General features: G+C 31.4%; 2 protein-coding genes across 3 annotated transcripts in view; one reads left to right on the forward strand and one right to left on the reverse strand.

Moving 5' to 3' along the window:
* LOC126883336 (venom serine protease-like) overlaps positions 1–27,653 on the reverse strand; it is a 486,705-nt gene that overhangs the window by 261,015 nt on the left and 198,037 nt on the right. The window lies entirely within an intron of this gene.
* The window catches only part of LOC114327522 (microtubule-actin cross-linking factor 1), an 865,580-nt gene that overhangs the window by 21,129 nt on the left and 816,798 nt on the right, over positions 1–27,653 (forward strand). For both annotated transcript variants that reach the window (XM_050648743.1, XM_050648753.1), the window contains exon 2: positions 6,694–6,815. In XM_050648743.1, coding sequence (XP_050504700.1) covers positions 6,713–6,815 — 103 coding nt within the window. In that variant the 5' untranslated portion in view covers positions 6,694–6,712. The remainder of the gene's footprint in view (positions 1–6,693; positions 6,816–27,653) is intronic.

Raw genomic sequence — 27,653 nt, forward strand, 5'->3', positions numbered from 1 at the left:
ACAAGAGAAAAAAATTCTGAAACTTAGATGTATTGCGCGCTATTCGTTAATACGTCTCAAATTCAAAAATCCTATATGGATGGTACGTTAGTCAACTTTTTTTCTCAGTTTTTTGTTAAATTCTCAAAGTAAATATAATAAAACATAACATATAAAAAAATCGTGATGGAGGTATTTTCCAAAACAAGCGAAAAAAATTCTGAAACTTAGATGTATTGCGCGGTATTCGTTAATACGTCTCAAATTCAAAAATCCTTTATGGATGGTACGTTAGTCAACTTTTTTTCTCAGTTTTTTGTTAAATTCTCAAAGTAAATATAATAAAGCATAACATATAAAAAAATCGTGATGGAGGTATTTTTCAAAACAAGCGAAAAAAATTCTGAAACTTAGATGTATGGCGCGCTATTCGTTAATACGTCTCAAATTCAAAAATCCTTTATGGATGGATCGTTAGTCAACTTTTTTTCTCAGTTTTTTGTTAAATTCTCAAAGTATATTTATTACATTTACTTTGAGAATTTAACAAAAAACTGAGAAAAAAAGTTGACTAACGTACCATCCATAAAGGATTTTTGAATTTGAGACGTATTAACGAATACCGCGCAATACATCTATGTTTCAGAATTTTTTTCGCTTGTTTTGGAAAATACCTCCATCACGATTTTTTTATATGTTATGCTTAATTATATTTACTTTGATAATTTAACAAAAAACTGAGAAAAAAAGTTGACTAACGTACCATCCATAAAGGATTTTTGAATTTGAGACGTATTAATGAATAGCGCGCAATACATCTAAGTTTCAGAATTTCTTTCTCTTGTTTTGGAAAATACCTCCATCACGTTTTTTTTATATGTTATGCTTTATTATATTTACTTTGGGAATTTAACAAAAAACTGAGAAAAAAAGTTGACTAACGTACCATCCATAAAGGATTTTTGAATTTGAGACGTATTAATGAATAGCGCGCAATACATCTAAGTTTCAGAATTTCTTTCTCTTGTTTTGGAAAATACCTCCATCACGTTTTTTTTATATGTTATGCTTTATTATATTTACTTTGAGAATTTAACAAAAAACTGAGAAAAAAAGTTGACTAACGTACCATCCATAAAGGATTTTTGAATTTGAGACGTATTACCGAATAGCCAGCAATACATCTAAGTTTCAGAATTTTTTTCTCTTGTTTTGGAAAATACCTCCATCACGTTTATTTTATATGTTATGATTTATTATACATATTTACTTTGAGAATTTAACAAAAAACTGAGAAAAAAAGTTGACTAACGTACCATCCATAAAGGATTTTTGAATTTGAGACGTATTAACGAATACCGCGCAATACATCTAAGTTTCAGAATTTTTTTCGCTTGTTTTTGAAAATACCTCCATCACGATTTTTTTATATATTATGCTTTATTATATTTACTTTGAGAATTTAACAAAAAACTGAGAAAAAAAGTTGACTAACGATCCATCCATAAAGGATTTTTGAATTTGAGACGTATTACCGAATAGCCCGCAATACATTTAAGTTTCAGAATTTTTTTCTCTTGTTTTGGAAAATACCTCCATCACGTTTTTTTTTATATATTATGCTTTATTATATTTACTTTGGGAATTTAACAAAAAACTGAGAAAAAAAGTTGACTAACGTACCATCCATAAAGGATTTATGAATTTGAGACGTATTAATGAATAGCGCGCAATACATCTAAGATTCAGAATGTTTTTCGCTTGTTTTGGAAAATACCTCCATCACGATTTTTTTATATGTTATGCTTTATTATATTTACTTTGAGAATTTAACAAAAAACTGAGAAAAAAAGTTGACTAACGTACCATCCATAAAGGATTTTTGAATTTGAGACGTATTAACGAATACCGCGCAATACATCTAAGTTTCAGAATTTTTTTCGCTTGTTTTGAAAAATACCTCCATCACGATTTTTTTATATGTTATGCTTTATTATATTTACTTTGAGAATTTAACAAGAAACTGAGAAAAAAAGTTGACTAACGTACCATCCATAAAGGATTTTTGAATGTGAGACGTATTACCGAATAGCCCCCAATACATATAAGTTTCAGAATTTTTTTCTCTTGTTTTGGAAAATACCTCCATCACGTTTTTTTATATGTTATGCTTTATTATAAATATTTACTTTGAGAATTTAACAAAAAACTGAGAAAAGAAGTTGAGTAACGATCCATTCATACAGGATTTTTGAATTTGGGACGTATTACCGGATAGCCCGCAATACATCTAAGTTTCAGAATTTTTTTCTCTTGTTTTGGAAAATACCTCCATCACGTTTTTTTTATATGTTAGGCTTTATTATATTTACTTTGAGAATTTAACAAAAAACTGAGAAAAAAAGTTGACTAACGTACCATCCATAAAGGATTTTTGAATTTGAGACGTATTAACGAATAGCGCGCAATACATCTAAGTTTCAGAATTTTTTTCGCTTGTTTTGGAAAATACCTCCATCACGATTTTTTTATATGTTATGCTTTATTATATTTACTTTGAAAATTTAACAAAAAACTGAGAAAAAAAGTTGACTAACGTACCATCCATAAAGGATTTTTGAATTTGAGTGGCATTATCTACTCACCGTCAATACATCGCCCGTTTAAATTTTTTTTCCAAACATATATAACATATATAACATTTTTCTTGTCAATATTATCTGTTTTATTCATTTTTGATAAATTTATACCAAATTTTTGTGAAAATATGAAAAAAAAAATTTATGGATGGAATTTATGGCTAAGGTAACACCGGTACTTTGTCCCTGCACTGCAATATACTTTAATTTTTATAAATACCTAGTCTTTGACATTTGCCTTTAACTTTGTATCATTTACAAGCTTTGTTACATCTTTATCAATACTTATTCTAAAAAATCCACAAGGAAAATAAAATGTTTTTCCTGTAGTTGGCTGTATACCATCAATCACAAAATTGGAAAAAAAACCTTTGTAAAAGGTATAAATTTTTTTTTTATTAAAGTCCCTTAAAAGGGCTATATCACAACAAAACGTTTTCGATTTTTATAAAAAATCATCATCAGTGTTAGATAAACTGGATGCTAGCTGACCCACAAACGAAAAAGAAAAATATCCGGGTAAAAACCCTTTACATGTAATATAGATGCCTTAAAAGTGCATACTTCAATAAAAAGCCCTGTGATGGTCACATGGCAACCACGATAATGCCCTGAGGTAATGTATTGAAATTTCCCAACACGTGGGATCCAAATTGAGTTGTTTACATTTCAATGACTTAATGGCAACTGAATGCGAAATGAGTGATGTTTCTGAAAAAAAAGGGGTTTTTTCAGAAACATCACTCATTTCGCATTCAGTTACCATTAAGTCATTGAAATGTAAACAACTCAATGGACCGTGATAGTGTGACGTCAAAACGTCAAAATTTTTCCAAACACGTTGTGTCTAGGTATACGCTAACGTGTACACAAATAAAAAAATTAGGTAGAATTAAAGGTCATAATAAATAGTTTTCTATCAAACAAACACTAAACACATCAAAATAGCGTGTATCAAAATATACAGTCACTGCCCACGCTAAATAGTCACTAGCTTGATGAAGTTTAACTTTTTTATTTGCGTACATTTTAGCGTGTACCTAGACACTAGTTTGGAAAACTTTTTTGACGTTTTGACGTCACGACTATCGCGGTCCATTTGGATCCCACGTGTTGGGAAATTTCAATACATTACCTCAGGGCATTATCCTGGTTGCCATGTGATGTAGCCCTTTTAAGGGATTTTAATAAAAAAAAATTTTATACCTTTTACAAAGGATTTTTTTCTAATTTTTTTAATACTTATTCTATTGTTTAGAGCAAATGTGAAATAATATTGGCCAGTTTTTCAACTAACTTTCTAAGCATTCCGATAAAGTATTCCAACGAACATCCTAATGCAATACAAGAGCAAAATCACCAGTTTCTCGGAATTTTGCGCTAGCAAAATGTACATTTCTGAAATATTTGCAATTTTTTGACACTGTTCTTTATTCCTGGCACTTCTATATCGTTGGCAAGTAAGTTCATAATATGGGCTGAACAGCCATAAGTTATTATATGTATCTGTGCTGCCTAATTCCTTAAACAGATCCTTCTCATTTTAAGAAATATGATTTAAACAATGTTTTTTTCTACGTTTTATTTGTTTAAAACACGTAATTTAAAAACGAAAAATAAAACATGTTTAAAACAAAAAAAAAACGTTTAAAACAAAAAAAAAAACGTTTGTTTTGTATAAAATAAAAAATTTTTTTTTTTTTTCAACCCTGGCTCCAAGCCATTGTACCGAGTCTATTGGGCTCCGTCCAATGGCTTGACGCTCTAATTTTATGTTGATTTTTGGATGTAAGGTTTTTAATACTTTATTATTGCTTTGATATTGGTTTATGTAATTCGGGTAAATTTATTTTGTAATATTACTAGCTTGTTTCCCAAATATTTTACTGTTATTCGCTTTATTCCATTTGTTCGGTTAATTTAGGTCATCGTCGATATTTATCTCAACTTCATTTCTACTTTAGTCAATTGTATATTTAACTTTATTTATTCATTATTGTATTTTCCCTTAGTGAGGCTTGGGCCTATTTATTTGTATTATTTTCATCTTTGTCGGTTTCATTTAGTTGTACGTAGCAAGCGTACTATAACCATTTGGTAGAAGACTTATGTAATTTTAAGAGGTATTTAAGTTTATAACAGATAACATTATTGTTGTTATCTTTAAAATATATATAGCTTCTTGTATAACTTATGTCATTTTAGAGTTACATGATATATGCTTGTCTAACTCAGAGATTGTTAAAAATCTAGTAGTTATTTTAATAAATATTTATTTATTTTGTATATCATGAATTTTACTACTCCTTTATGTTCATTATTACAGGTTTGATATATTTAATATTTGACAGCAGTATAAGATACCTGGGAAAATGATCGAAGATCATTTTCATGGCGCCCATGATTAGTTAGTTTTATTTATTTTGTTCGTTTTTAGTCATTATTCATCTCCATTCATTTTCAGTACATTATTCTTATTTTATTATTTCATCTTCTAGTCATCATTACTATCTATATAGAGCTACTGTTCTTCGACAGGCATGCAAATGAGCCGTATCCATCCTTGAGTGTCAAGTTGCTCTCTTGCATCTATAGCTAGCCAACTCTATTCAGTTTGCCTCTGTCTCTTCCCACTTCTACTTCTATCCCTTCTAACCCCCCCTTTCTTCAGTACTACTGCACTTTAGTAGTATTTTTTTTTATTTTTCCCTACTTCGGCTTCAATGGAGAAGCCCCTTCATTTCTATTTTCAATATAGACACAACTATTTAGCTACCTAGCCTTTTCTTTTCTTTTCCTTACTTCTGTTGGAGTATATCTTTCTCTTTACTTTCACTCCAACAGAAGTTTTCTCATTTTTGTTACACTGACAAGTGGCTTACGCCTTTTTTTTATGATTTTTTAATTGTATGGTGGTTTTACCTGATCGTCTGTCTGGTATCTTGGATGGCTTCCTGGACTACCTTAATCACTAGTCTGACCAGGTATTCTTCGTCTGGGAGGATCGCTGTGGTGACAATTATTTGAAAATCGCGTAACTCTGGGTTCGCGTAAGTCGGGGTAGCGTAAGTCGAGGTATTACTGTATCGAAATCTCTTAGAGATTTTTCATTGAAAATGGACATGTAGCATTCTTATGGCAGCAACATCTTAAAAAAAATTAAAGTGAAATTTGTGCACCCCATAAAAATTTTATGGGGGTTTTGCTCCCTTAAACCCCCCAAACTTTTGTGTACGTTCCAATTAATTCATTATTGTGGTACCATTAGTTAAACACGTTTTTAAAACTTTTTTGCCTCTTAGTATTTTTTCGATAAGCCAATTTTTATCGAGATGCGGCTTCTTTTTTAATATGTTTACATAAAAATTCTATGGGGGTTTTGTTCCTTTAAACCCCCCAAATGTTCGTGTACGTTCCAATTAAACTATTATTGTGGTACCATTAGGTAAACGCGGTGTTTTTAAAACTTTTTTGCCTCTTAGTATTTTTTTGATAAGTCACCTTTTATCGAGATGTGGCTTCTTCTTCAAAATATTAGTCCTCTCGCCAGTGGGGGTATAACGGCCTCCTTAATTCAGATTGACTTACCCAAGTTCTTTTTATGTATTTTGACCCGTAGAACACGAATTTTTTGGGTAACAGTTGATCCGGATGTCGATAAGATTGTAAACGTAGTAAAAATACTTATTAGTTTTCTCAGGATTCGAAAAAAATGAAAGCATTTAAATAGCATTGGACCAAGATTTTGCGCCTACCCCCTTAAGAATTTAGTTTTGAGTTATTATAGAATTTCTGTATCTAGTTTATTGACAGATGTGAGGATGATCCTTGTATAAGATACATTAGTTTATCTTTAAATCAATAACAACTAATTATTTCATAATATGTACTTATTCCAAAACAGAATACACAAATAAATATGATATACTAGAGTGAGACTCGCCTAGTTTGAGGCCGACGACCTAAAAACGCACCCTCTTAAATAAACCCTACGTGGATGAAATATTTACGCGTATGACGCAACCACGTGGAAGCGGTAGTTAAAAGTATATACTTAATTTATTTTTACTTTCAGGGGAAATATGCTGTGAATAATGGATTTTGATAAGGACCCAACCTTACAGGAGTGGACTAGAGAACAACCTTTAGCAGTTCTTGCTTTAGATAGCGCCGATAGAGCAGTTTTACGAATAGCAGGTAAGTCGATTTGGTATGAATTTTTATTCTAAAAAAGAATTCAGACATCTTGAAATAGTAGAAAATACAGGGTGTAACAAAAATACAGGTCATACATTTAATCACATATCAAAAATAGTTCGATTGAACCTAACTTACCTTAGTACAAATGTGCACATAAAAAAAGTTACAGCCCTTTGAAGTTACAAAATGAAAATCGATGTTTTCCAATATATCGAAAACTATTAGAGATCTTTTATTGAAAATACACATGTGGCATTCTTATGGTGGTAGTATCGTAAAAAAAATTATAGTGAAATTTGGACACCCCATAAAAATTTTATGGGGTTTTGTTCCTTTAAACTCCCCCAAACTTTTGTGTACGTTCCAATTTAATTATTATTGTAGTACCATTAGTTAAACACAATATTTTAAAAACTTTTTTGCCTCTTAGTACTTTTTCGAAAAGTCATTTTTTATCGAGATATTTTGAATATTTGTCAAATCCACCACATATTTGTATATGGCTAAGTACGATTATGGAGACTAGGAAGTAGGTACAGTAAAACCTCGATATAACGGACTAATTGGGGGGACGGGGTGTCCGTTAAAGGCGAAAGTCCGTTATATAAAAATAGGTTTAAAATAAATCAACAAACTTTTTTTTAAAGTTTTGTTTGCACTTTTGATGTTTATAGGTACTGTTTTTTTATAATTAGAAATGTGTCCGCATTATGCTATAATAAAAAGTTTATTGAAATTCTTTGTAAAATACAGAGACATTTTTAATTTTTTTCACATTTGACCGGATTTTCTTGTCCGTTATATCCGAAGTCCGTTAAATAGAGGTCCGTTATATCGAGGTTTTACTGTAATATGAAAATTTATTTATGATTTACATTTTTAGGTATATTTTGAACCATATTAAAAAAGAAGTAATATCTCGATAAAAAGTGCCTTCTCGAATAAATACAAAGAGACAAAAAAGTTTTAAAAACACTGTGTTTAACTAATGGTATCGCAGTAAAAGTTTAATTGGAATATACACAAACATTTGGGGGGTTTAAAGGAACAAAACCCCCATAAAATTTTTATGTAAACTTATTAAAAAAGAAGCCGCAACTCGATAAAAACGGCCTTATCAAAAAAATACTAAGAGGCAAAAAAGTTTTAGAAATATTGAATTTAACTAATGGTACCACAATAATAATTTAATTGGAACGTACGCAAAAGTTTTGGGGGGGTTTAAGGGAACAAAACCCTCATAAAATTTTTATGGGGTGCACAAATTTCACTATAATTCTTTTTTAAGATGTTCCTGCAATAAGAGTGCCACATGTCTATTTTCAATAAAAAATCTCTAATAGTTTTCGATATATTCGAAAAAATTGATTTTCATTTTGTAACTTCAAAGGGCTGTAACTTTTTATGTGCATATTTGTACTAAGGTAAATTAGGTTCATTCGAACTATTTTTGGTCTCAGAATTTGTGATTTAATTTATGACCTGTATTTTCGTTACACCCTGTATATTTCTGGTTCGGATACCGGGACTCCATATTATCTTATTTATTTTTACTCAGATTAAATAATATAATCCAAATAGTGCAGTCAGTGAAGGTTTTTACCTCCGATTAGCATAAGTAATGTTTTCAACAATTTTTACCCGTTTAGAATGCATATTATTGAAAAAAATATATTATTTAAAAAAAATCAGAATTTTTAAAATTATCGTAATTTTCATTTGATTTTGACTATTTCACTAGACTGTTTTTAACTGATAAAACGGCATAGCAACGCATCGTTTTCTACTGACAAAACTCCTTAGCGACGTGATTTCTCAGCGACAAAATTATGACAGATCCGTCACGAAAGTGTCTGGTAATAACAAATAAATAAAGATTATATTTCGTTGATATGGTGCATTAATTGTCTCGTGAAATAGTCTTGTCGAATATCATTCGAGAGAAAATTATTTCCGGCAAAATTTTCTCCTGGTTTCATTCAAGTTCGTTGCCTTTTGGTAATTTTCGCTTATGAAATTTTGACAAAATCACTCGACTGACGTCTCGTGATTTAAGTCAAAATTTAATTCGCGAAAATTGCCAGGCAACAAACTTTCATACCAGTCGAAAATATTGCCGGCAAAATTTTCTCTCTTGTGATATTATATGCGATAATAACTCCAAAAATACTCAATATAACTACGTAAAAAATGATATGTAACCAAATTTTAGTTTTTCTGTATCAAATATTTTACCTGGATGACTATTTGTGTAGGTTAAAAATAACAGAGATAGAAACGTTTAAAGGTTAAATTTTGCTGCGAGAACCATGTAATCGGGGCCATTTATTCTTTTATTTTTAAAAAAGTAAGAGGTTTAAAAGATTAGGTTCAATGCGGTTTAATAGCACTTGGAATTATCTTTCAAATGGTTTTTAGGCAAATCTGATACCTTAAAAATTAACGGAGTTATTAAAAAAAACAACATTTTTTGGAAAAAAAATTTTAAAGATAAATTTTGAAACATTTTTGGAGCATAAATTTTAATGCTATCAACTTGTTCTGGAGCTCATTTGATAGATATTTATAATGGTAGGGGAGCAAAGTATGCTAAATGTGCAGTGACTCGAGCGCTTTGGGGACCTATTGGGTTGTGAAGAGTAGGTCCTAAAATCAAAAAAATTAAGTAAAGTTTTCCATTTTAGTGGGCGCTTGCCATTTTTTTATTTAATTTTTCATTTCCAACAATCATTTTTTCCGATTATAACGCCATCTATCCATAACTCGAAAAAATGTTTCGAATAAAAGTTACTTATTTTTACGTAAGGAATCCAAATCTGCAATAAAAAATGAGGGCTCCTATTTAAGATTTTAAAGTAACCCCCCACCCCACCTCCGTGGGGGGTCGTGTTTGGTACCATTCGATAGATTTTTCAAAAATATTGAATAAGTGTATTTTACAGTTTTTCGATCTGATGTTCATTTCGCGAACTATCGCGGGATTCGTATTAAAAATATTTAATTTACCCCCACCCCTCTCCTTGGGAAGTCGTGTTTGGTATCATTCGATAGATTTTTAAAAAATATTGAGCACATATTTTTTAGTTTTTCGATCTGTCATTCATTTCGCGAAATATTCGCTTTTTTCTCGTGAAACTTTGGGACTCACCCATTTCCTTACGCCCGGTTCAAATAGTCAGATTTTTGAAATATACACTCTTTTGCATGCACTTAACTTACCTTATCTTAATCTGACAATTTCGAGTTTTTTTAAGGATAGATTTTTTTTCGGGCCCCCCTTAACGAACTCCCCTGTGTTAAGGGCCAATATATGGTAGAGGTACAGCTGCAGGGTACCAGGTTTCTCCCCATATGCTAATCTGACGCGCTCGAGTAACTGCAAAAATTCCCGCTTGGGCTCCCCTACCATAAGTACTTTGACAAATGTTTAATTAGCTTATGTTATAAAATGCATAATTTTCCCGTTATTTAAGCTTGAATACTTAGATTTGGGTACTCGCCTAAAAGAATATACATTCAATTACCTATAACTTACGTTTAGTTAACATTAATAGGTTTTTCTATCAAGGAGTTTATTTCATTTTTATTAGCTTCAATTTTGGTAATAATAACTTTTTTGTTAACTTCCTCTAACCGGGCTTTAATGGGGACAGAAAGTACCAGCCCTTAGGCACTACTACAATTAAATTTCCCTTTATATATATTTTCGGACTGATGATCGATAGGCAAGGGGCTGACGTAACATTGTCCCCTCCTTAAGAGATGATTAACAGAAATCGTTTTCAAAAATGATTGTTAAAGAAAGGAAATTGCGAAATAATATATAACCGCTCCTGTATGTCCCTTTCCTTTAAGGACACCAGATGGCACCTGATATTATAAAATATCTAAAACGTCCGTCAAGTAGAAATAATTGCGACTTTCTACTACTACTACTATCGGTTTACAGCGTTCCCCGACGCCTTCCGATTCCTAACCGCCATTCTTCTCTGTTTAGCCATAGACCTGGAGGATTTCTCTTTCCTTTAGTTTTTTTTTTCAATTCCCTCCCTCCAGCTTCTTCTCGGCCTTCCTCTTTTTCTTCTCCCTTGTGGTGTCCATGCCAAAATCTGTTTAGGAATCCAGTCATCTGGCATTCTCCGTACATGGCCGTACCATATTAGTTGTTTTGTTTTTATGTCATTAATTATTGTATGTATCCCATTATTTCTCGTATTCTCTCATTTGGTATCCGATCTCTTCCTGATTTGCGTGCTGCTTTTCTCTAGAAGTCCATCTCTGTTACTAGTGACATTTTCTCTGATCTTTGTTTCATTTGCCAAACTTCACTGCCATATGTGATTATGAAGTAAAGTGTACACTTTTAAGTATGGTATTGTATATGAGCTGTTTGTTCGCTTTAGATATTGTTTGGTCCCACAGAATGCCGTTCATCATGGATATGGTTTTTCCTTCCCTGCATGTTTCTGTCTTTTATAGCAGCATGGAGTGTTCCATCTTGAGTTATCTTCATGCCCAGGTAACTTGTATTCATCACAGTGTTTAATTTCTACTCCATCGCCTAATGTAATGGACTGCTTTGTCCGTCCAATACACATGGCTTCAGTTTTCTTAATGTTGACTTCGAGACCCCATTTGTTGAATTCTTCTATGCATCCGCGTCATGTAACTCAAGTCGTCATGATCCTGAGCAATCAGAATTTGGTCATCAGCGAAACATAAAGTGTATAGTGTTCTCTGGTCATTGAGAGGGATTCCCATGCCATTACATTTTCTTTTCCACAGCTTTAGTGCTTGTTTCAGATAAATTTTGGAAAAGGGTAGGCGAAATACAGCAACTCTGCTTCAATCCTTTCGTGACCTTAAATCCTTCAGACATCCTTGATCCAGTTTTAATTTTTGCAGTCGTTCCATTATACAGACTTTGGACTGCTTTGATAAAACTATGTTTAATGTTGGTTTGCTGTTGGGTTGACCATAGTTTGCTGAGGGCACACTGTCATATGCTTTTTGTAAGTGTACGTACATCAGGTGAACTTCTTTATTGACGGATGTTTTTTTCTCAATAACTTGCGTAATAGAGTACAGGTGGTCTGCTGTGGACAGCTAAGTCTAAAGCCAGTTTGCTCCTCTGCTTCGTAATCTTTATAGTCATTTTCTATTTTGTTCTTAATAAGTTTCCCATACATACTAATTGTGCTGTTTACCGCAATCAGTGCAGTGTGAAAATTACAGAGGAATTGCGGTAAATTGCGACTTTCTATAAAGTATAAAAATATTTTATCACTTTGTAGAAATCTCATTGTTCATTTTTTGTTGGAATTAAAATAGAAGAATGAAATAAAAATAAATACTAGATATGGATCAAATTATTAAAATTTAAAAAAAATGTATGTATATTGTTTTTGCCAATTATTCACCTAGTATATTTTTTGCATCCCAAACATTATTGTTCTTGAAGGACAAACACCTACTTGCCGCTCCGCTCATGAAATGCCTTTTCTTTGGCCGGCCGGGGAATCACGCGATTTTAGACAAAATCCCCAAAAATCGAAGTAGCCGGGGCTGGGGAATCCCATGAACCAGTAGCTAGGGTGTTTACAGTGTCAGTATTTATTGTTTTGGTGCTATATTAACCGTATTAACGTGCAAATATTTAGAATGATGCTCATTTAGGCAGAGAGGAACAAGTTGAGATAACTGAATTTATAGATAATTTTAGCAACTTTAAAATATGGTGATGACTCGGCTGAAATAATGGCAGATTTGGCACTTTATTGATCTAAGGAGGAATTTTTTTGGAAAACCATACTCTGTAAAATCAATTGAAAAACTAGACACAATCAAGTCATATGATGAACAGGTACATGTTTCGGAACAAAATTAACCAAAATAGCAGTTGGTATATTAAATATGCCTTCATCCAGTGCAACAACTAAGAGAAGTTTCAGTACTTATGGTTTAATCCACTCCTCTAAAAGAAACCGGCTTACTGCTGAACAGGCTGGTAAGGAAACTTTTATTGCTCACAATTTACAATTGTTAGACGTAGACCAAGCCATGACTGAGCTGGCGTCTCGTGAAAAGCAAAATCCCACAACTTCTCATCAGTACATTGAAATGCAGAATGTAGATGACCAGGATGAGCTAATGATAGAAACATATTCTGAATCTGAGGCTAATCCTTTTCAGATTAGATCACCACATCCATTATTTGCTGTTAAGAAGAAAATTTCATTTTTTTATCAAATAAAATTTGTGTTTTCTCTTGTTTTTGTATTTTTTTATATACAGAGAGAGTCTGTAAAGTGGAATAAATTCAATATCTCAAATACTAAATGTTTTTTTGGAAAATGCTCAGACCCGTCGATTAGTATTTCAAATTGTCCTTTTTGACATTCAATAATAATGTATACAGGGTGTCCCAATTTAGAGATATGACGTCATCGTCGATTTTATTAAATGGCAACACTGTCATTTTGATAGCTAATTTGATAGGGTTTGTAAAGTTATACATAGCTGCAAAATATCAAATTTTTATTCTCTACCATTTACAAGATAATAGAAAATAACAAAGTTATATCTGTAATTTGGAATATATTCAATAATTAAAATACTAACTGTTTTTTTGAAAAATGCTCAGACCCGTCGATTAGTATATCAAATTGTCCTTTTTGACATATAATAATAATGTATACAGGGTGTCCCAATTTAGAGATATGACGTCATCGTTGATTTTCTTAAATGGCAACACTGTCATTTTGATAGCTATTTTGATAGGATGTGTAAAGTTATACACAACTGCAAAATTTCAAATTTGTATTCTCTACCATTTAGATGATAATAAAAAATAACAAAGTTATGAAAAAGAAGTAATCAACTAATAATTGAATTTAATTATTTCAATAAATTAAGCAAAAACTCATAATGTTGCCCTCAATTATTGTCAAATTGTCAATGGGCAACGTTATGAGCATTTGCTTAATTGAAATAAATAAATTCAATTATTATTTGATTACTTCTTGTTCTTCATAACTTTGTTATTTTTTATTATCTTGTAAATGGTAGGGAATAAAATTTTGACATTTTTCAGATGTGTATAACTTTACACACGCTATCAAAATAGCTATCAAAATGATAGTGTTGCCATTTAAGAAAATCAACGATGACGTCATATCTCTAAATTGGGACACCCTGTATACATTATTATTATATGTCAAAAATGACAATTTGATATACTAATCGACGGGTCTGAGCATTTTTCAAAAAAACAGTTAGTATTTTAATTATTGAATATATTCCAAATTACAGATATAACTTTGTTATTTTCTATTATCTTGTAAATGGTAGAGAATAAAAATTTGATATTTTGCAGTTATGTATAACTTTACAAACCCTATCAAATTAGCTATCAAAATGACAGTGTTGCCATTTAAGAAAATCGACGATGACGTCATATCTCTAAATTGGGACACCCTGTATACATTTTTATTGAATGTCAAAAAGGACAATTTGAAATACTAATCGACGGGTCTGAGCATTTTCCAAAAAAACAATTAGTATTTGAGATATTGAATTTATTCCACTTTACAGACTCTCTCTGTATAAAGAACACTGTTGTTTCGTCTCATTATAATTTCATGATTCTTAATACCCTATTTCATCTTTAACAATATCCCTAAGCGCGTCGTAGGGTTCATTCTCAGAAAATTCTCCATATCGAGAATATTCTCGAGAATATTCTCCGATTTTTCATTCTCGAGAATTTTCCAACACTACACGAATTAACCAGTAAGTTGGTCCCAATAAAGTTTTGTTTTTTATATTATGTATTTAATAATTTTATTTTTAATAATAATAATAATATACGTTTATTCAAATCAATAGTAATTACAATAATTTACAATTTCGGTTTACTTACACTAAAATAAACGTAAAAAAAAAGTCTTAAAAGCATAAACATGCTTGTTGACTTAATCTGTCTAATATTGACAAGTTTATGTTTATTGTTTTTTTTTTACAAATCATTATTTTATTTTACAGTTTCTAATCTAATTTCTATGTTTTTTTTATCTAGTATAATTTAAATTTATTAAATTGTTACACAACTCCCTGTTTTCTTTTACCCAAGCAGTAACTAATTTTTTATACAAACAAAAATTTTTTATATTTTTAAAATTTATGGGCAATTGATTGTAAATTCTTGGAGCAAAATATTTAATTGACCGTTGCGTGATTGTTTTTAAAGTGTGAAGACATTCGACATTCAATTTTCTTCTTGTTTCATAATTTGACACTTTTACTTTAAGAGGAATTTTATCTTTATGAATATTTTTAAGTAACTCTAAGCAGTACAATTGCCGAACATCAAGAACCTGAGTTTCATGAAAAAGTTGGTCTGAGGGATATGTTTTTCGTTTTCCATATATTAGTTTAAGAAACCATTTCTGAGTATTTTGAAGGGTCACCAGATGGCAATCAGCTACTCCACCCCATCCTAAAATCCCATATACAAGATGAGATTGTACCAGAGACAGGTAAAGCATTTTAAGCTGTTCAACATCCAAAAACTCTTTTAAATAACGGAATTTTGGTAGCAGTCCTCGAATTTTTCTTATAATATTTTTTATTTGTACGTCCCATTTAAGGTGCCTGTCAATTAAAACTCCTAAATATTTTATGTGCTCTGCTTTAGATATTTGTTGTTTTTTATTTATTTTTAATGAATTAAAAGTTGGCAGAGAATTTTTATATATTGCAAAAGGTATATATTTAGTTTTTTCATAGTTTAATGTGAGTTTGTTTATTTGCAACCATGTTTTTATAATTTTAAAGTCTTGTTCTGCTATAATTTTAAGATCTTCCCAATTATCTGCCTTATAAAAAATTGCAGTGTCATCAGCAAAACTAATTATGTTTCCAACAGTTTTTAGTTTGAGCATGTCATTAACATATAGTGTAAAAAGTAGAGGGCCTAAAACGATCCATTGCGGTACGCCATAATTAATTACTTCAGGATCACTTTTGACACCATCAATTTCTACAAATTGTTTTCTGTCAGTTAAGTAACTTTTTAGTAATGTCAAAACCCTTCCTCTCAGACCATACTTCTCAAGTTTTTTCAACAAGATCTCGTGAGATATCGTGTCAAACGCCTTAGAGAGATCGACGAATATGCATAAACTACGTTTATTAGACTCAAAAGCTTCTGATATTTGTGATGTTAGTTTACAAATCGCATCTTGTGTCGATTTTCTTTCTCTAAAACCGTATTGGCAATCCGATATTATACTAAACCTATCAAAAAAACTTACTAATCTATTTTTTAAAATTTTTTCAAATATTTTGGAAAAAACAGACTATTAAAGCAATACTTTCGCTTATAAAAATAGTATTCTTTAATTCCTAAGTGTGCATGTAAAATTTAAACAATAAATGTGAAATTATTTCTCGTTTACCTTTCTAACAGAATCAGGTAACACATATTAACTTTACATGTTAGTTACATATATGCTATGCAAATGTTGTGGTGATATGAAACTACTACCAAGTTTTATGTTGTCAACCTTTAAACTAGAATATTTCGAATTCCGCACTCTAAAGTTCATGGTGAACAGGAATATCAAATTTTACAACAGAGTTAACAGTTAAATGGAATATCAAATCTGATCGTCCTAGTTTCGTAGATTGCTATCAGCTATGAACCTGCTGTGGGGAATTTTCCATAATTGCGAAGGGAATGAGAAAACCATTGGCTGTAAACGAAATTCGAAATGTGATAACAAGCAAACGCTATTCTTTTAATACAAAATGTAAATATCAATTTTCTATAGGTTTTATCTAAACAGAAAATACATATTAGTATGGTATAACTAGACCCAAACCAGTAGCGTACTGATCGATCAGCAAAAAAAAATAATTACAATCTCCAGGGGGGTCGTTTTGCACTTTAAGGGGTTGGACAAACTATTATCTGTAAGCAATATATATAATTTTTTTTTATTTTAAAAATATCAGTGGGTGGACAAACAAAATTATGCGGTGGACAAACATGGACAAACAATATAGCAAGAGAGTTTTTGAATTTTCGAAAATTTGTGGATTTGTGAAGTTAGCCCAAAAAAAATTTTTTGTTTATAAAAAAATTGATGGGTGGACTAACGAAATAAAACTGTGGACAAACGTGGACAATCAATGGACAATCGAATGGCATCAGTCACATTTTTTTCCGAATTTTTCGGGCCAACTTCACGGACCTGAAAGTGTGCTTTTTATACACACAAATAATTGCCTAAACAATAGATTTGACTGAAAATATTAGAATCCTTGCTTTTTAGCTTTTCGGTAAAATCGGTAAATTCGGTTAAAAATAATTAAACTTTTGGTCACTTTTACAGATCAACTGAAGACCAGTAGGAAAAAACTAACATTAAAGAACAAGAAATAGATGCAGAAAATATGTTTCGCCAACCCACTTTTATTATTTTAGTGAACAACTAAATACTGTGTAAAACTGTATAGAAAATAAAATAGTACCTCTCATGTTTTTATTCAAGGAATCGTTTTGCTGTAAACTTATAATAATAATAATATACCTTATTATATTAAAAATAGCCATAATGCAACTATCTTTAAGAGATTATTAGTCCATTATATTAAAACTAAGACCTAGAAACCAATTGGCAATGTTTGTTGTACTTCCAGTGTTTTTATTTTTATTTTATTTTTTCTTTTTTTATTTATATATTGAATGTTTCTGATTAATTTAATTTGACAATGCTTATTTCTTTATTTGTTTAGTCTCATGTTTTTAATTTTTGTAAAAATTTTTTGTAATACTTTATGATAATTATACAGCGCTCCTTGCCTTGACAATTCTTATGTAATTTGTACAGGTGTGGAGTGCAATGTTTCTGTTTTGTGTATTATCTATTATGATAAATAAATAAATATCTAATCTAATAAAAAAACTAAAATATTACCCAGAAAGATTTATTGCTACGAAGAATTTCTTACAACGCAACCAATGTCTAGATTGCTCACACGCAACAGCGATTGTTTGAAAATGATACATGATATTCTTCTTCTAACTTATAGCACTGTATGCACAACACGTGTTTTATTTAATTAGAATAAAAATACATTTATTATGAATTGGATGACTGCGTGAACTAAATACCGATGCCATTATGTTAGAACATCACCGAAATAGAAAATGTGTATTATGCCGTTTCTTATATGGACTAATGGAATTGGGAGTGAGAATAATTGAAAGTTGGTTAAATTATTAATGCTTTAAATAATTATGAAAACAAAAAGTGGTATATGTATTATACACTTCTTATTAAAAATATGTTTTTTCTATGGATGTTATACAATGTGCCACTTCTGTCACTACTTACGTACATTCAAAATGAAAGATTTCTCACACAGTGGGAAAAGTCGGCCATTGCTGGTTTTCCATATATGTACATGATCGCCGTTTCCGTGGTAACATGCACAATACAAACACAATTATTTTTGTCAAACAAAATGTGTTGAAGCAAAACTTACCAAAAATTACCTTTTAAAACTGTCAAATATAACTGAATAATTATAATGTTAAACAAATAAAGAATATATATGTAAATATTAAGGTGATACAGTAGCGATCAACAGGTGGCAACAAACGCGGTGCAATATTGCGAAAGTTCTGCGAACTTTCAAAAGTGAGGCAACAGTGCGTCGGTAATTCGCCACACTGACAGTGACGTTTATACTATCAAAAACAATAATTTTTATACACAAAGGCGCGAAATGTTGCCAAGTCAGTGACGTTCGATTTCTTGTTATCAAAAAATCGATTTTTAGTAGTTCCAGATTACACAAAATCTAGGCATGGGATAAAAAAGTTTATTTGAAGAAAGTGTATTTTTTTTTGCCTTTCTTAATGGCGGTACAGGCTCCTTTTTTCAATATTTTATTTAGTTGTAGAGTAATTTCCACATACCAACTTATTCCTGAAATTGGGCTCTGTACCGCCATTCTTTATTATATTACGAATATGTGTGCCAAATATCTCGACAAAATATTCAAAATTAGAGCCGCAATCTTGGAACGCGTTTGTTGCTACCTGTTGATCGCTACTGTTTCCTCTTAAGAATATTAAATACATACCTACATATGTCTATATATGTATTTTATTTCAATTTAGGCATATACAGGGTGCGCCAAACCTCTGGTTTTCTTTGATTACGGCTAAACTATGAGATATTCAAAAAAATATTTATAACAAAACTAATGTGTATCAAAGAGGTCTATATTCTAAAATTATTTTTGATTATACAGGGTGAGTCAGAACGACGGTATGAACTAAAGTTGTATTTTTTTAAATGGAACACCCTGTATATTAAATCATTTTTGAATATATTATTTAAAAATATGAAAAATTTGTATAAGGTCTTATAGGCCTAAAGTTAATAATTTTCGAAATATTTACATTTTTATTGAAAAAAATGGTAATATTTATAGGGTTGTGGATTATGTTTCCAAGGAAATAAAAATTTAAGTGATAGGTCAAAATTTTTAAAATATAGTGTTATTTTTAAATAATTTAATATTTTTTACTTTTAGCCATAAAATATACAGTGTGATCACTATTTGCAAATACAAAATTTTCTCATTTTTTTTAATGGGACACCCTGTGTATTAGTTTTGCATTTTGTAGTAAATATTACAACCTTTCTTTTGGTATCAGGTTGTATGTACCTAGCATGTTTCGTTTTGTAGATATTTTAAAAAAACTATAGATTTACCGTTTTTGCGGATTTTTTATTTAAAAATTTTTTTGCAAAAAAATAATTATAACCTGGTTTTAGAAACATACACTAAAATATAAAATATGAAAATAAAAACGTAATTAAAGATTAAAATAAATCGTATGCTAGTACAATTCAATTGAATTTAATAACTTTAAATTATTTTACAAAAAATATTTTACCATATTAATGAATGCATAAATTAGCTACTAAATTAAATAAACAACCAAATTTTAAATCAACCGTAGTAATTTTTCTACTACAGCAACTTTCCTGTACCAAAGTAATTCTTAGTTAAATTGTATTTAGTTAAACTTTTAATTTACCTTTTAAATTTACTTACATACATCTTGAGAATATAAAAATTATTATAAAGTATGCTTTGAAACAAATGAATGTTAAATGTATCAGCCAAATTATTTATTAATATAAATAGTATTTACTGGTGTCACAAAAGCTGGTAATACTTTTGTAGTTGAAATTTTTGTAACAATTTTTTATATTTTAAATTTTAATTTTTTAACCGAAAAATTTTTGGATATGACATTTTTGTTTTGGGCGAAACCATTAGAAATTATTACCAGCTTTTGTGACACGAGTAGGTACATAGATACTATTTACTTCTTAATATACTTCCATAACGTTCATTTGTTTCAAAGCATACTTTATACGTTCTCAAGATGTAGGTAAATTAAAAAGTTATTAACTGATCTTACTCGTAAATACAATATAACTAACAATTAATTTGGTACAGGAAAGTTGCTGCGGTAGAAGAATTACTACGGTTGATTTAAAATTTGGTTGTTTATTTAATTTAGTAACTAATTTATGCATTCATTAATATGGTAAAATGTTTTTTGTAAAATAATTTAAAGTTATTAAATTCAATTGAATTGTACTAGGATACGATTTATTTTAATCTTTAATTACGTTTTTATTTTCATATTTTATATTTTAGTGTATGTTTCTAAAACCAGATTATAATTTTTTTTTTTGCAAAAAAATTTTTAAATAAAAAATCCGCAAAAACGTAAAATCTATAGTTTTTTTAAAATATCTACAAAACGAAACATGCTAGGTACATACAACCGTATACCAAAAGAAAGGTTGTAATATTTACTACAAAACGCAAAACTAATATACAGGGTGTCCCATTTAAAAAAAAATGAGAAAATTTTGTATTTGCAAATAGTGATCACACTGTATATTTTATGGCTAAAAGTAAAAAATATTAAATTATTTAAAAATAACACTATATTTTAAAAACTTTGACCTATCACCTAAATTTTTATTTCCTTGGAAACATAATCCACAACCCTATAAATATTACCATTTTTCTCAATAAAAATGTAAATATTTCGAAAATTATTAACTTCAGGCCTATAAGACCTTATTCAAATTTTTCATATTTTTAAATAATATATTCAAAAATGATTTAATATGCAGGGTGTTTCATTTAAAAAAATAAAACTTTGGTTCATACTCACTGACTCACCCTGTATAATTGAAAATAATTTTAAATTATAGACCTCTTTGATACACATTAGTTTTGTTATAAAATTTTTTTTGTATATCTCATAGTTTAGCCGTAATCAAAGAAAACCAGAGGTTTGGCGCACCCTGTATAATATACCTAAAAGCACCTAAATTGTTTAATTTTAAAGTTTGAACTCTTGACAAAAACGCATCTATAGAAAAAGTACAGTGTACAACACGTGAAAAAATGACATATTTCTCCCTCGCTTGATTTGCGCTCAACAAAATTCTGCGCTCGTGAGAAATATGTCTTTTTTCTCTCTTATTGTACAATATATATTTATCGCATAAAATAGTAGGTAATATATAATTATATTTTTAATTTACTCTAGAATTTTAACTCGGTGTAGCAAACTTCAAACGAAAGCTGCTTTAACATATTTTAGTAACTACTGATTTTCTATATCTACGAGTACACAGCTCCTTCAGGGAAGGACACTGCACTGAGGAGATCTGAATGGAACCACAAAGCCAGACAGGCAAAGAGCTATCCAGGATGCCTTATAATTATTAGGCCTACAGAAAATAATACATACTAAAATAATACTAATTAAAAATTAATTTTTTTAGCCCAAGATTTTTGGTATGAAATTCCAATACAATTTATGCGACTATTTCACTAGTCACTAGACTGTTTTTAACTGATAAAACTTCATAGCGACGCATTGTTTCCTACTGACAAAACTCCTTAGCGACGTGATTTCTCAGCGACAAAATTATGACAGATCCGTCACGAAAGTGTCTGGTAATAACAAATAAATAAAGATTATATTTCTTTGATATGGTGCATTAATTGACTCGTGAAATAGTCTTGTCGAATATCATTCGAGAGAAAATTATTTACCGGCAAAATTTTCTCCTGGTTTCATTCAAGTTTGTTGCCTTTTGGTTATTTTCGCTTATGAAATTTTGACAAAATCACTCTACTGACGTCTCGTGATTTAAGTCAAAATTTAATTCGCGAAAATTGCCAGGCAACAAACTTTTATACCAGTTGAAAATATTGCCGGCAAAATTTTCTCTCTTGTGATATTATATACGAAAATATGTTTATGTTTTAATCGAGCGGATTGGAAGGTCGACTAAATAAAACTCACTCTATTTTCTCAGACGAGTCACGTTTCAAACCATATCTTTAGTTGAGTATAGCTCTCAGTAAGCACAGGGCTCGTGCTAAACAATTATTTTGCTAATAGTATGGTATAACTAGACCCAAACCCAGACATCCAAAGTGAAAGTTATCATTCAACACCAAATTGTTCTATATGGTCCACTTATTGTTCAATAAAAAGTTACACCATTTAGGGTAGGGGAGGTGGGGGCGAAGTCGGTAAATTATGAGTTTTTTACGTTTTTCGTCAATATTTCTAAAACTATGCTGTTCAGCGTGAACAATGTTCTATACAAAAATGTTCTACTTTAAATTTTAAACAAAAAAGGTCCTATGCATTAATCCTTCTAAGGGAGCTCGCAAACCAAAAGCGATATCCCTACATCGCATAACATACATTGCGGAAGGATACGCGCTGAGTGTCACATCTGGTATTCGGTGAACGAAATTCCACCGAAAGTCACCGAAAACAAGATGTGACACTCAGTGCGTATCTTTTCGCGATGCATGCCACATGCGATGTAGGATATTGCTTTGGTATGCGAGCTCGCTATAACAAACGGTTCCAAAGTTACGGAGGTAGTATAGTATAATAATTGGTCCAGAAAAAGACCTAACCCCGTCATCCATAATAAAAGTTTTCCTCCAACACCAAATTGTTCTATATGGCCCACATATTGTTCAGTAAAAAGTTAAACCAATTTGGGCGTCGGGTTTGGTGGAGGGGGAGGGGAGAAATCGGCAAATTAGTAGTTTCTTACGTTTTTCGCCAATATATCTTTCGCCAATAAGCGGTTTAACCTGAATAATATTTTATACAAAAATGTTCTACATGTAAAAATTTTACCATTGGAAAGGTATTCATGCGACATTGTACATAGAAAGTTCAGATTGGGTTCCACTTTACACCCTCTGTAACTCCGGAACCGTTGATTTTAAAACAATTATGCATAGGACCTTTTTCGTTTCTTTAATATAGAATATTTTGTATAGAATATTATCCACGCTAAACCGCTTAGGTTTAGATATATTAACAAAAAACGTAGAATACTACTAATTTACCGACTTTTCCCCTCCCCTTCCCCCAAACCGGACGCTCAAAATGGTGTAACTTTTTACTGAACAATACGTGGACCATATAGAACAATTTGGTGTAGGACGAAAACTTTAATTTGGGATGACGGGGTTAGATCTTTTTTTGGACCAATTATACTATACTACCTCCCTAACTTTGGAACCGTTCGTTCGTTTTAGGATTATGCATAGGACCTTTTTTATTTAAAATTCAATGTAGAACATTTTTGTATAGAACATTGTTTACGCTAAACCGCACAGTTTTAGAAATATTGAAGAAAAACGTAAAATACTTCTAATTTACCGATTTCTCCCCTACCTCCCCCCGAAACCCGACGCTGAAAATGGTGTAAATTTTTACTGAACAATATATGGACCATGTAGAACAATTTGGTGTTGAAGGATAACTTTCACTTTGGATGTCTGGGTTATGCCTTTTTTTTGGATTAAGTATATCATACTATAAGGCGGTGGTCTCCAATAGGCGTTGTGGGATTCGTACGTCACGCCGTAGGAAAATTGTTCATTTTTGTTACTTTGAATAAACTTTGAAGGACAAAAACTGTCTTACAACCGAAAATAGTTAAAAAAGAGTAATTCTAAAACAAATTCAAATTACGGGGTGAATTGAAGTGACCACCGAATTAGCCGGTGGTATCCAATAGACGCAGTAGGCTGCGTACAGCGTGTATTGAAGACCATCGACTAACACTAAAATTTACACGATTAGTGTGAATTTTATACTCACTAAAGGAAATTTATGTACTCTACTAAATCAGTATCTTTGTCTGAATCGAAAAAAAATAAAGAAATTTGTTCTAAATTCAATTTGGTGTCATCTTTTCTACATAATTCCGTGGCACAGACAGTTTTTGATCGATTTTAAAAAGATATAAACACAAAAGGTCAAGTATAACGACCTACGCCGCCAAGTAACTTGACGCCGATATCTGATCTGATTTAGCGTCGCGACGGCGACGTACTATAATCAATAATATACAAACATCCTACGGATTGAATTACATAAAATATAAACATATGGCGCTCCTTTTCGCCCACCTTTTATTATGTTTATTAAGCTCAACAGGCCTTGTAGTATGGTATAACTAGACCCAAACCCAGACATCCAAAGTGAAAGTTATCATTCAACACCAAATTGTTCTATATGGTCCACTTATTGTTCAGTAAAAAGTTACACCATTTTGAGCGTCGGGTTTGGGGGAGGTGGGGAGAAGTGGGCAAATTAGTAGTTTTTTACGTTTTTCGTTAATATTTCTAAAACTATGCGGTTTACCGTGAACAACGTTATATACAAAAATGGCCTACATTGAATTTCAAACAAAAAAGTTCCGATGCACAATCCTCCTAAAACTAACGGTTTCAAAGTACAGAGGTAGTATAGTATATAACATTACGAACATTAATAAAATATAGTATAATTGGTACAAAAAAAGGGTTAACCCCGTCATCCAAAATAAAAGTTTTCTTCCTACGCCAAATTGTTCTGTATGGTCCACATATTGTTCAGTAAAAAGTTACACCATTTTGAGCGTCGGGTTTGGGGGTAGGGAGGAGGGGAGGGGGAAGTCGGTAAATTACTAGTTTTTTACGTTTTTCGTCAATATGTCTAAACCTAAGCGGTTTAGCGTGAACAATATTCTATACAAAAATGTTCTACATTCAATTTAAAACGAAAATTTTACTGTTGGAGAGATATTCATGCGGCATTGTTCATGGAAAGTTCAGAGTTTCTTCGTACCAGAGATTTATATGGTCTAGTCCTGTAGAAGCCTCTTGAAGGTGGTGAGGCAGACGTTCCTTCAAGGGCTTAACAGTAACATATCACGGGCCATTGAAATAGCAAATTATATTTAGAAAACACAATCCTGTTAAGAAAATTAGTTTCCTCAATAATAATGTTATAATTTGCCCAAAAAATGTAAAAAAATTATGGAAACCCTCCACTTTACACCCTCCGTAACTTCGGAACCGTTGATTTTAGAACAATTGTGCATAGGACCTTTTTCCTTATGCCTTTTTTGGATCAGTTGTATCATACTATTGTAGGACTAGAGCGAAAACGTTTACATTTCTGATTACATTTTATTCTAGTCTTATAAATTTTATCTAATTTCATTTCAGTCTTTTTATACACTCCTTCACCACCTCCATCAATCTCATTCTGTCCAATGCTAGTTTTTTCCATCTCTCAATGTTACTTTTCTTCAGGTCTTCGTACACACTGTCCTTCCATCTTTTTCTTGGTCTGCCTTTCCTTCTCTTTTGTGTTGGTCTTCGTGATCGTGAGACTACCATTTTTGGCATTCTTGCACGTCCCATTCTTTCGATGTGCCCCAAATATCGTATTCTCTGTAATTTGATTGCCATCATTATCGTTGGCTCTTTATACAGTTCTTTCAATTCTTTATTGATTCTTCTTCTCTACTGGCCTTCTATTTTCACACTTCCATATATTGCTCTTTGCATTTTTCTCTCCCATCTTTCTAAACGCTCTGTGTCTGACTTTTTGAACACCCATGTTTCGCATGCGTATGTTAATGTAGCTCTGATAACAGTCTTATAAATTCTGATTTTTGTTTTGTTGTTACGTATTTGGATTTTATTAATGTTCGTAATGTTATATACTTTTTATTTCCTTTTAGGGCTTTTCAGGCCCTCCACTTCCTAATGACCATTTTCATCTATTTTGGCTTCCAGGTAATTAATTTCTTTGACTCTTTTGAAACAAGTATGCTTTTTCTCCATCTATTTGTAATATGATGTTATTTTCTTTATCATTATCATATCTTTTGTTTTTTCTTCATCTATTTTAGGTCCAAATTTTTTGGCTTCTGTTACTATGTTTTTCATTAACTTTTGTAGTTCTTTCTCACTTGTTGTTAATAGCGTCAGATCATCTGCAAATGCTATGCATTGATGGCCATTTTTAAATATCGTTTCTTTCATGTTTATTCCAAAAAATATTTACCAGAACAACATAATAAAAGTAAAAGTAGAAGAAAAACTAACTCACTCAATTAAAGCGTTGAGGCAATGGTAGGGGGGTAGATAGGGGGACTCATTGAGTCCTCTGGTTTTCAACCTGATCATGGATGAAATAATAAGAAAAGGAAGATCTACAAAGGATACAAAATGGTAGATAGCTACTTAAAATAATCTGTTATGCAGACTATGCAATATTAATCTCTCGCTGAAAATGAATATCATTTACAAAGTATGCTGCACCAATTTACACAATTATGTGTGTGTTTTGTGTTTTATTGGCACTGGTTTTCACAACCAACTGGCCAGTCAATTTCATAATGATTTTTAGACTATAACTTATCACTAACTCAGGGGAGTAATGTGTAGTGTGTGTGTTGAGTAAATGTCTTGTTACTTTGCAAAGTCGACGTCATTGTCTTTGCAAAGAGACGCTAATTGTATCCGAACGTCTGCGGTCCCTCCGGTGAGTACCGATCCCACAAGGACAGAAACTATTTTCATTTATTAATTTATAATAAACGAACCATTTCTGACCCTGGTGAGATTCGAACTCACGACCATTCGGACCTTTCGATCCAAATGTAGGCGCTCTTACCACTGAGCCACAGAGGGGGTTTTACATAATTATAACCACCAGTAAATGTATACTTTGTCAAACGTAGCATTAAGTTTGACAAACTGTAACATGTTAATTTCCCCAAAAAGACAAGATCCATAGCTATAACAGCAAATCTACTAAAATGTAAATTAGATAAGGGTCAAATCATAGAACAAGTAATGGAGTTTAAATACCTAGGCATCACACTGTCTAGCCACGGAAAGCTCTAAAACAGAAGTGGAAGATCAAGTGAATAAAGCAAACAGAGCCGGAGATTCCCTGAATGAAACAATATATAGAGAAATAAAAATATGGGGAAAGAAATGAATCGCAGAATTTACAAAACATTCATCAGATCAATAATGACATACGCGGCAGATACAGTCAGATACAGCCAGGACTAAAAGAATGCTAGGAACCTCAGAGATTAAAACCCTTAAAACAATCAATGGTAATATACTGCGGGACAGACGGAGAAGTATATATTTAAGACTGAGATGCACGGTGGAGAACATTAAGGTCTGGGTAGAAAATAAAAGAGTAGAATGGAATGATCATGTAAACCGAGTGACAAGAAACACAGTTGTAAAGACGGCGAGTGACGGTTCCCAATAGGGCTTTTCATCGATAGTCATTTGTTTCGAGCTTGTCATATGTTGTATAATCTGTGTATAATATTAATACACACGGATTATACGGCATATGACAGAAGC

The sequence above is a fragment of the Diabrotica virgifera genome, chromosome 4 (assembly GCF_917563875.1).
Source record: "Diabrotica virgifera virgifera chromosome 4, PGI_DIABVI_V3a".
Classification (NCBI taxonomy): domain Eukaryota; kingdom Metazoa; phylum Arthropoda; class Insecta; order Coleoptera; family Chrysomelidae; genus Diabrotica; species Diabrotica virgifera.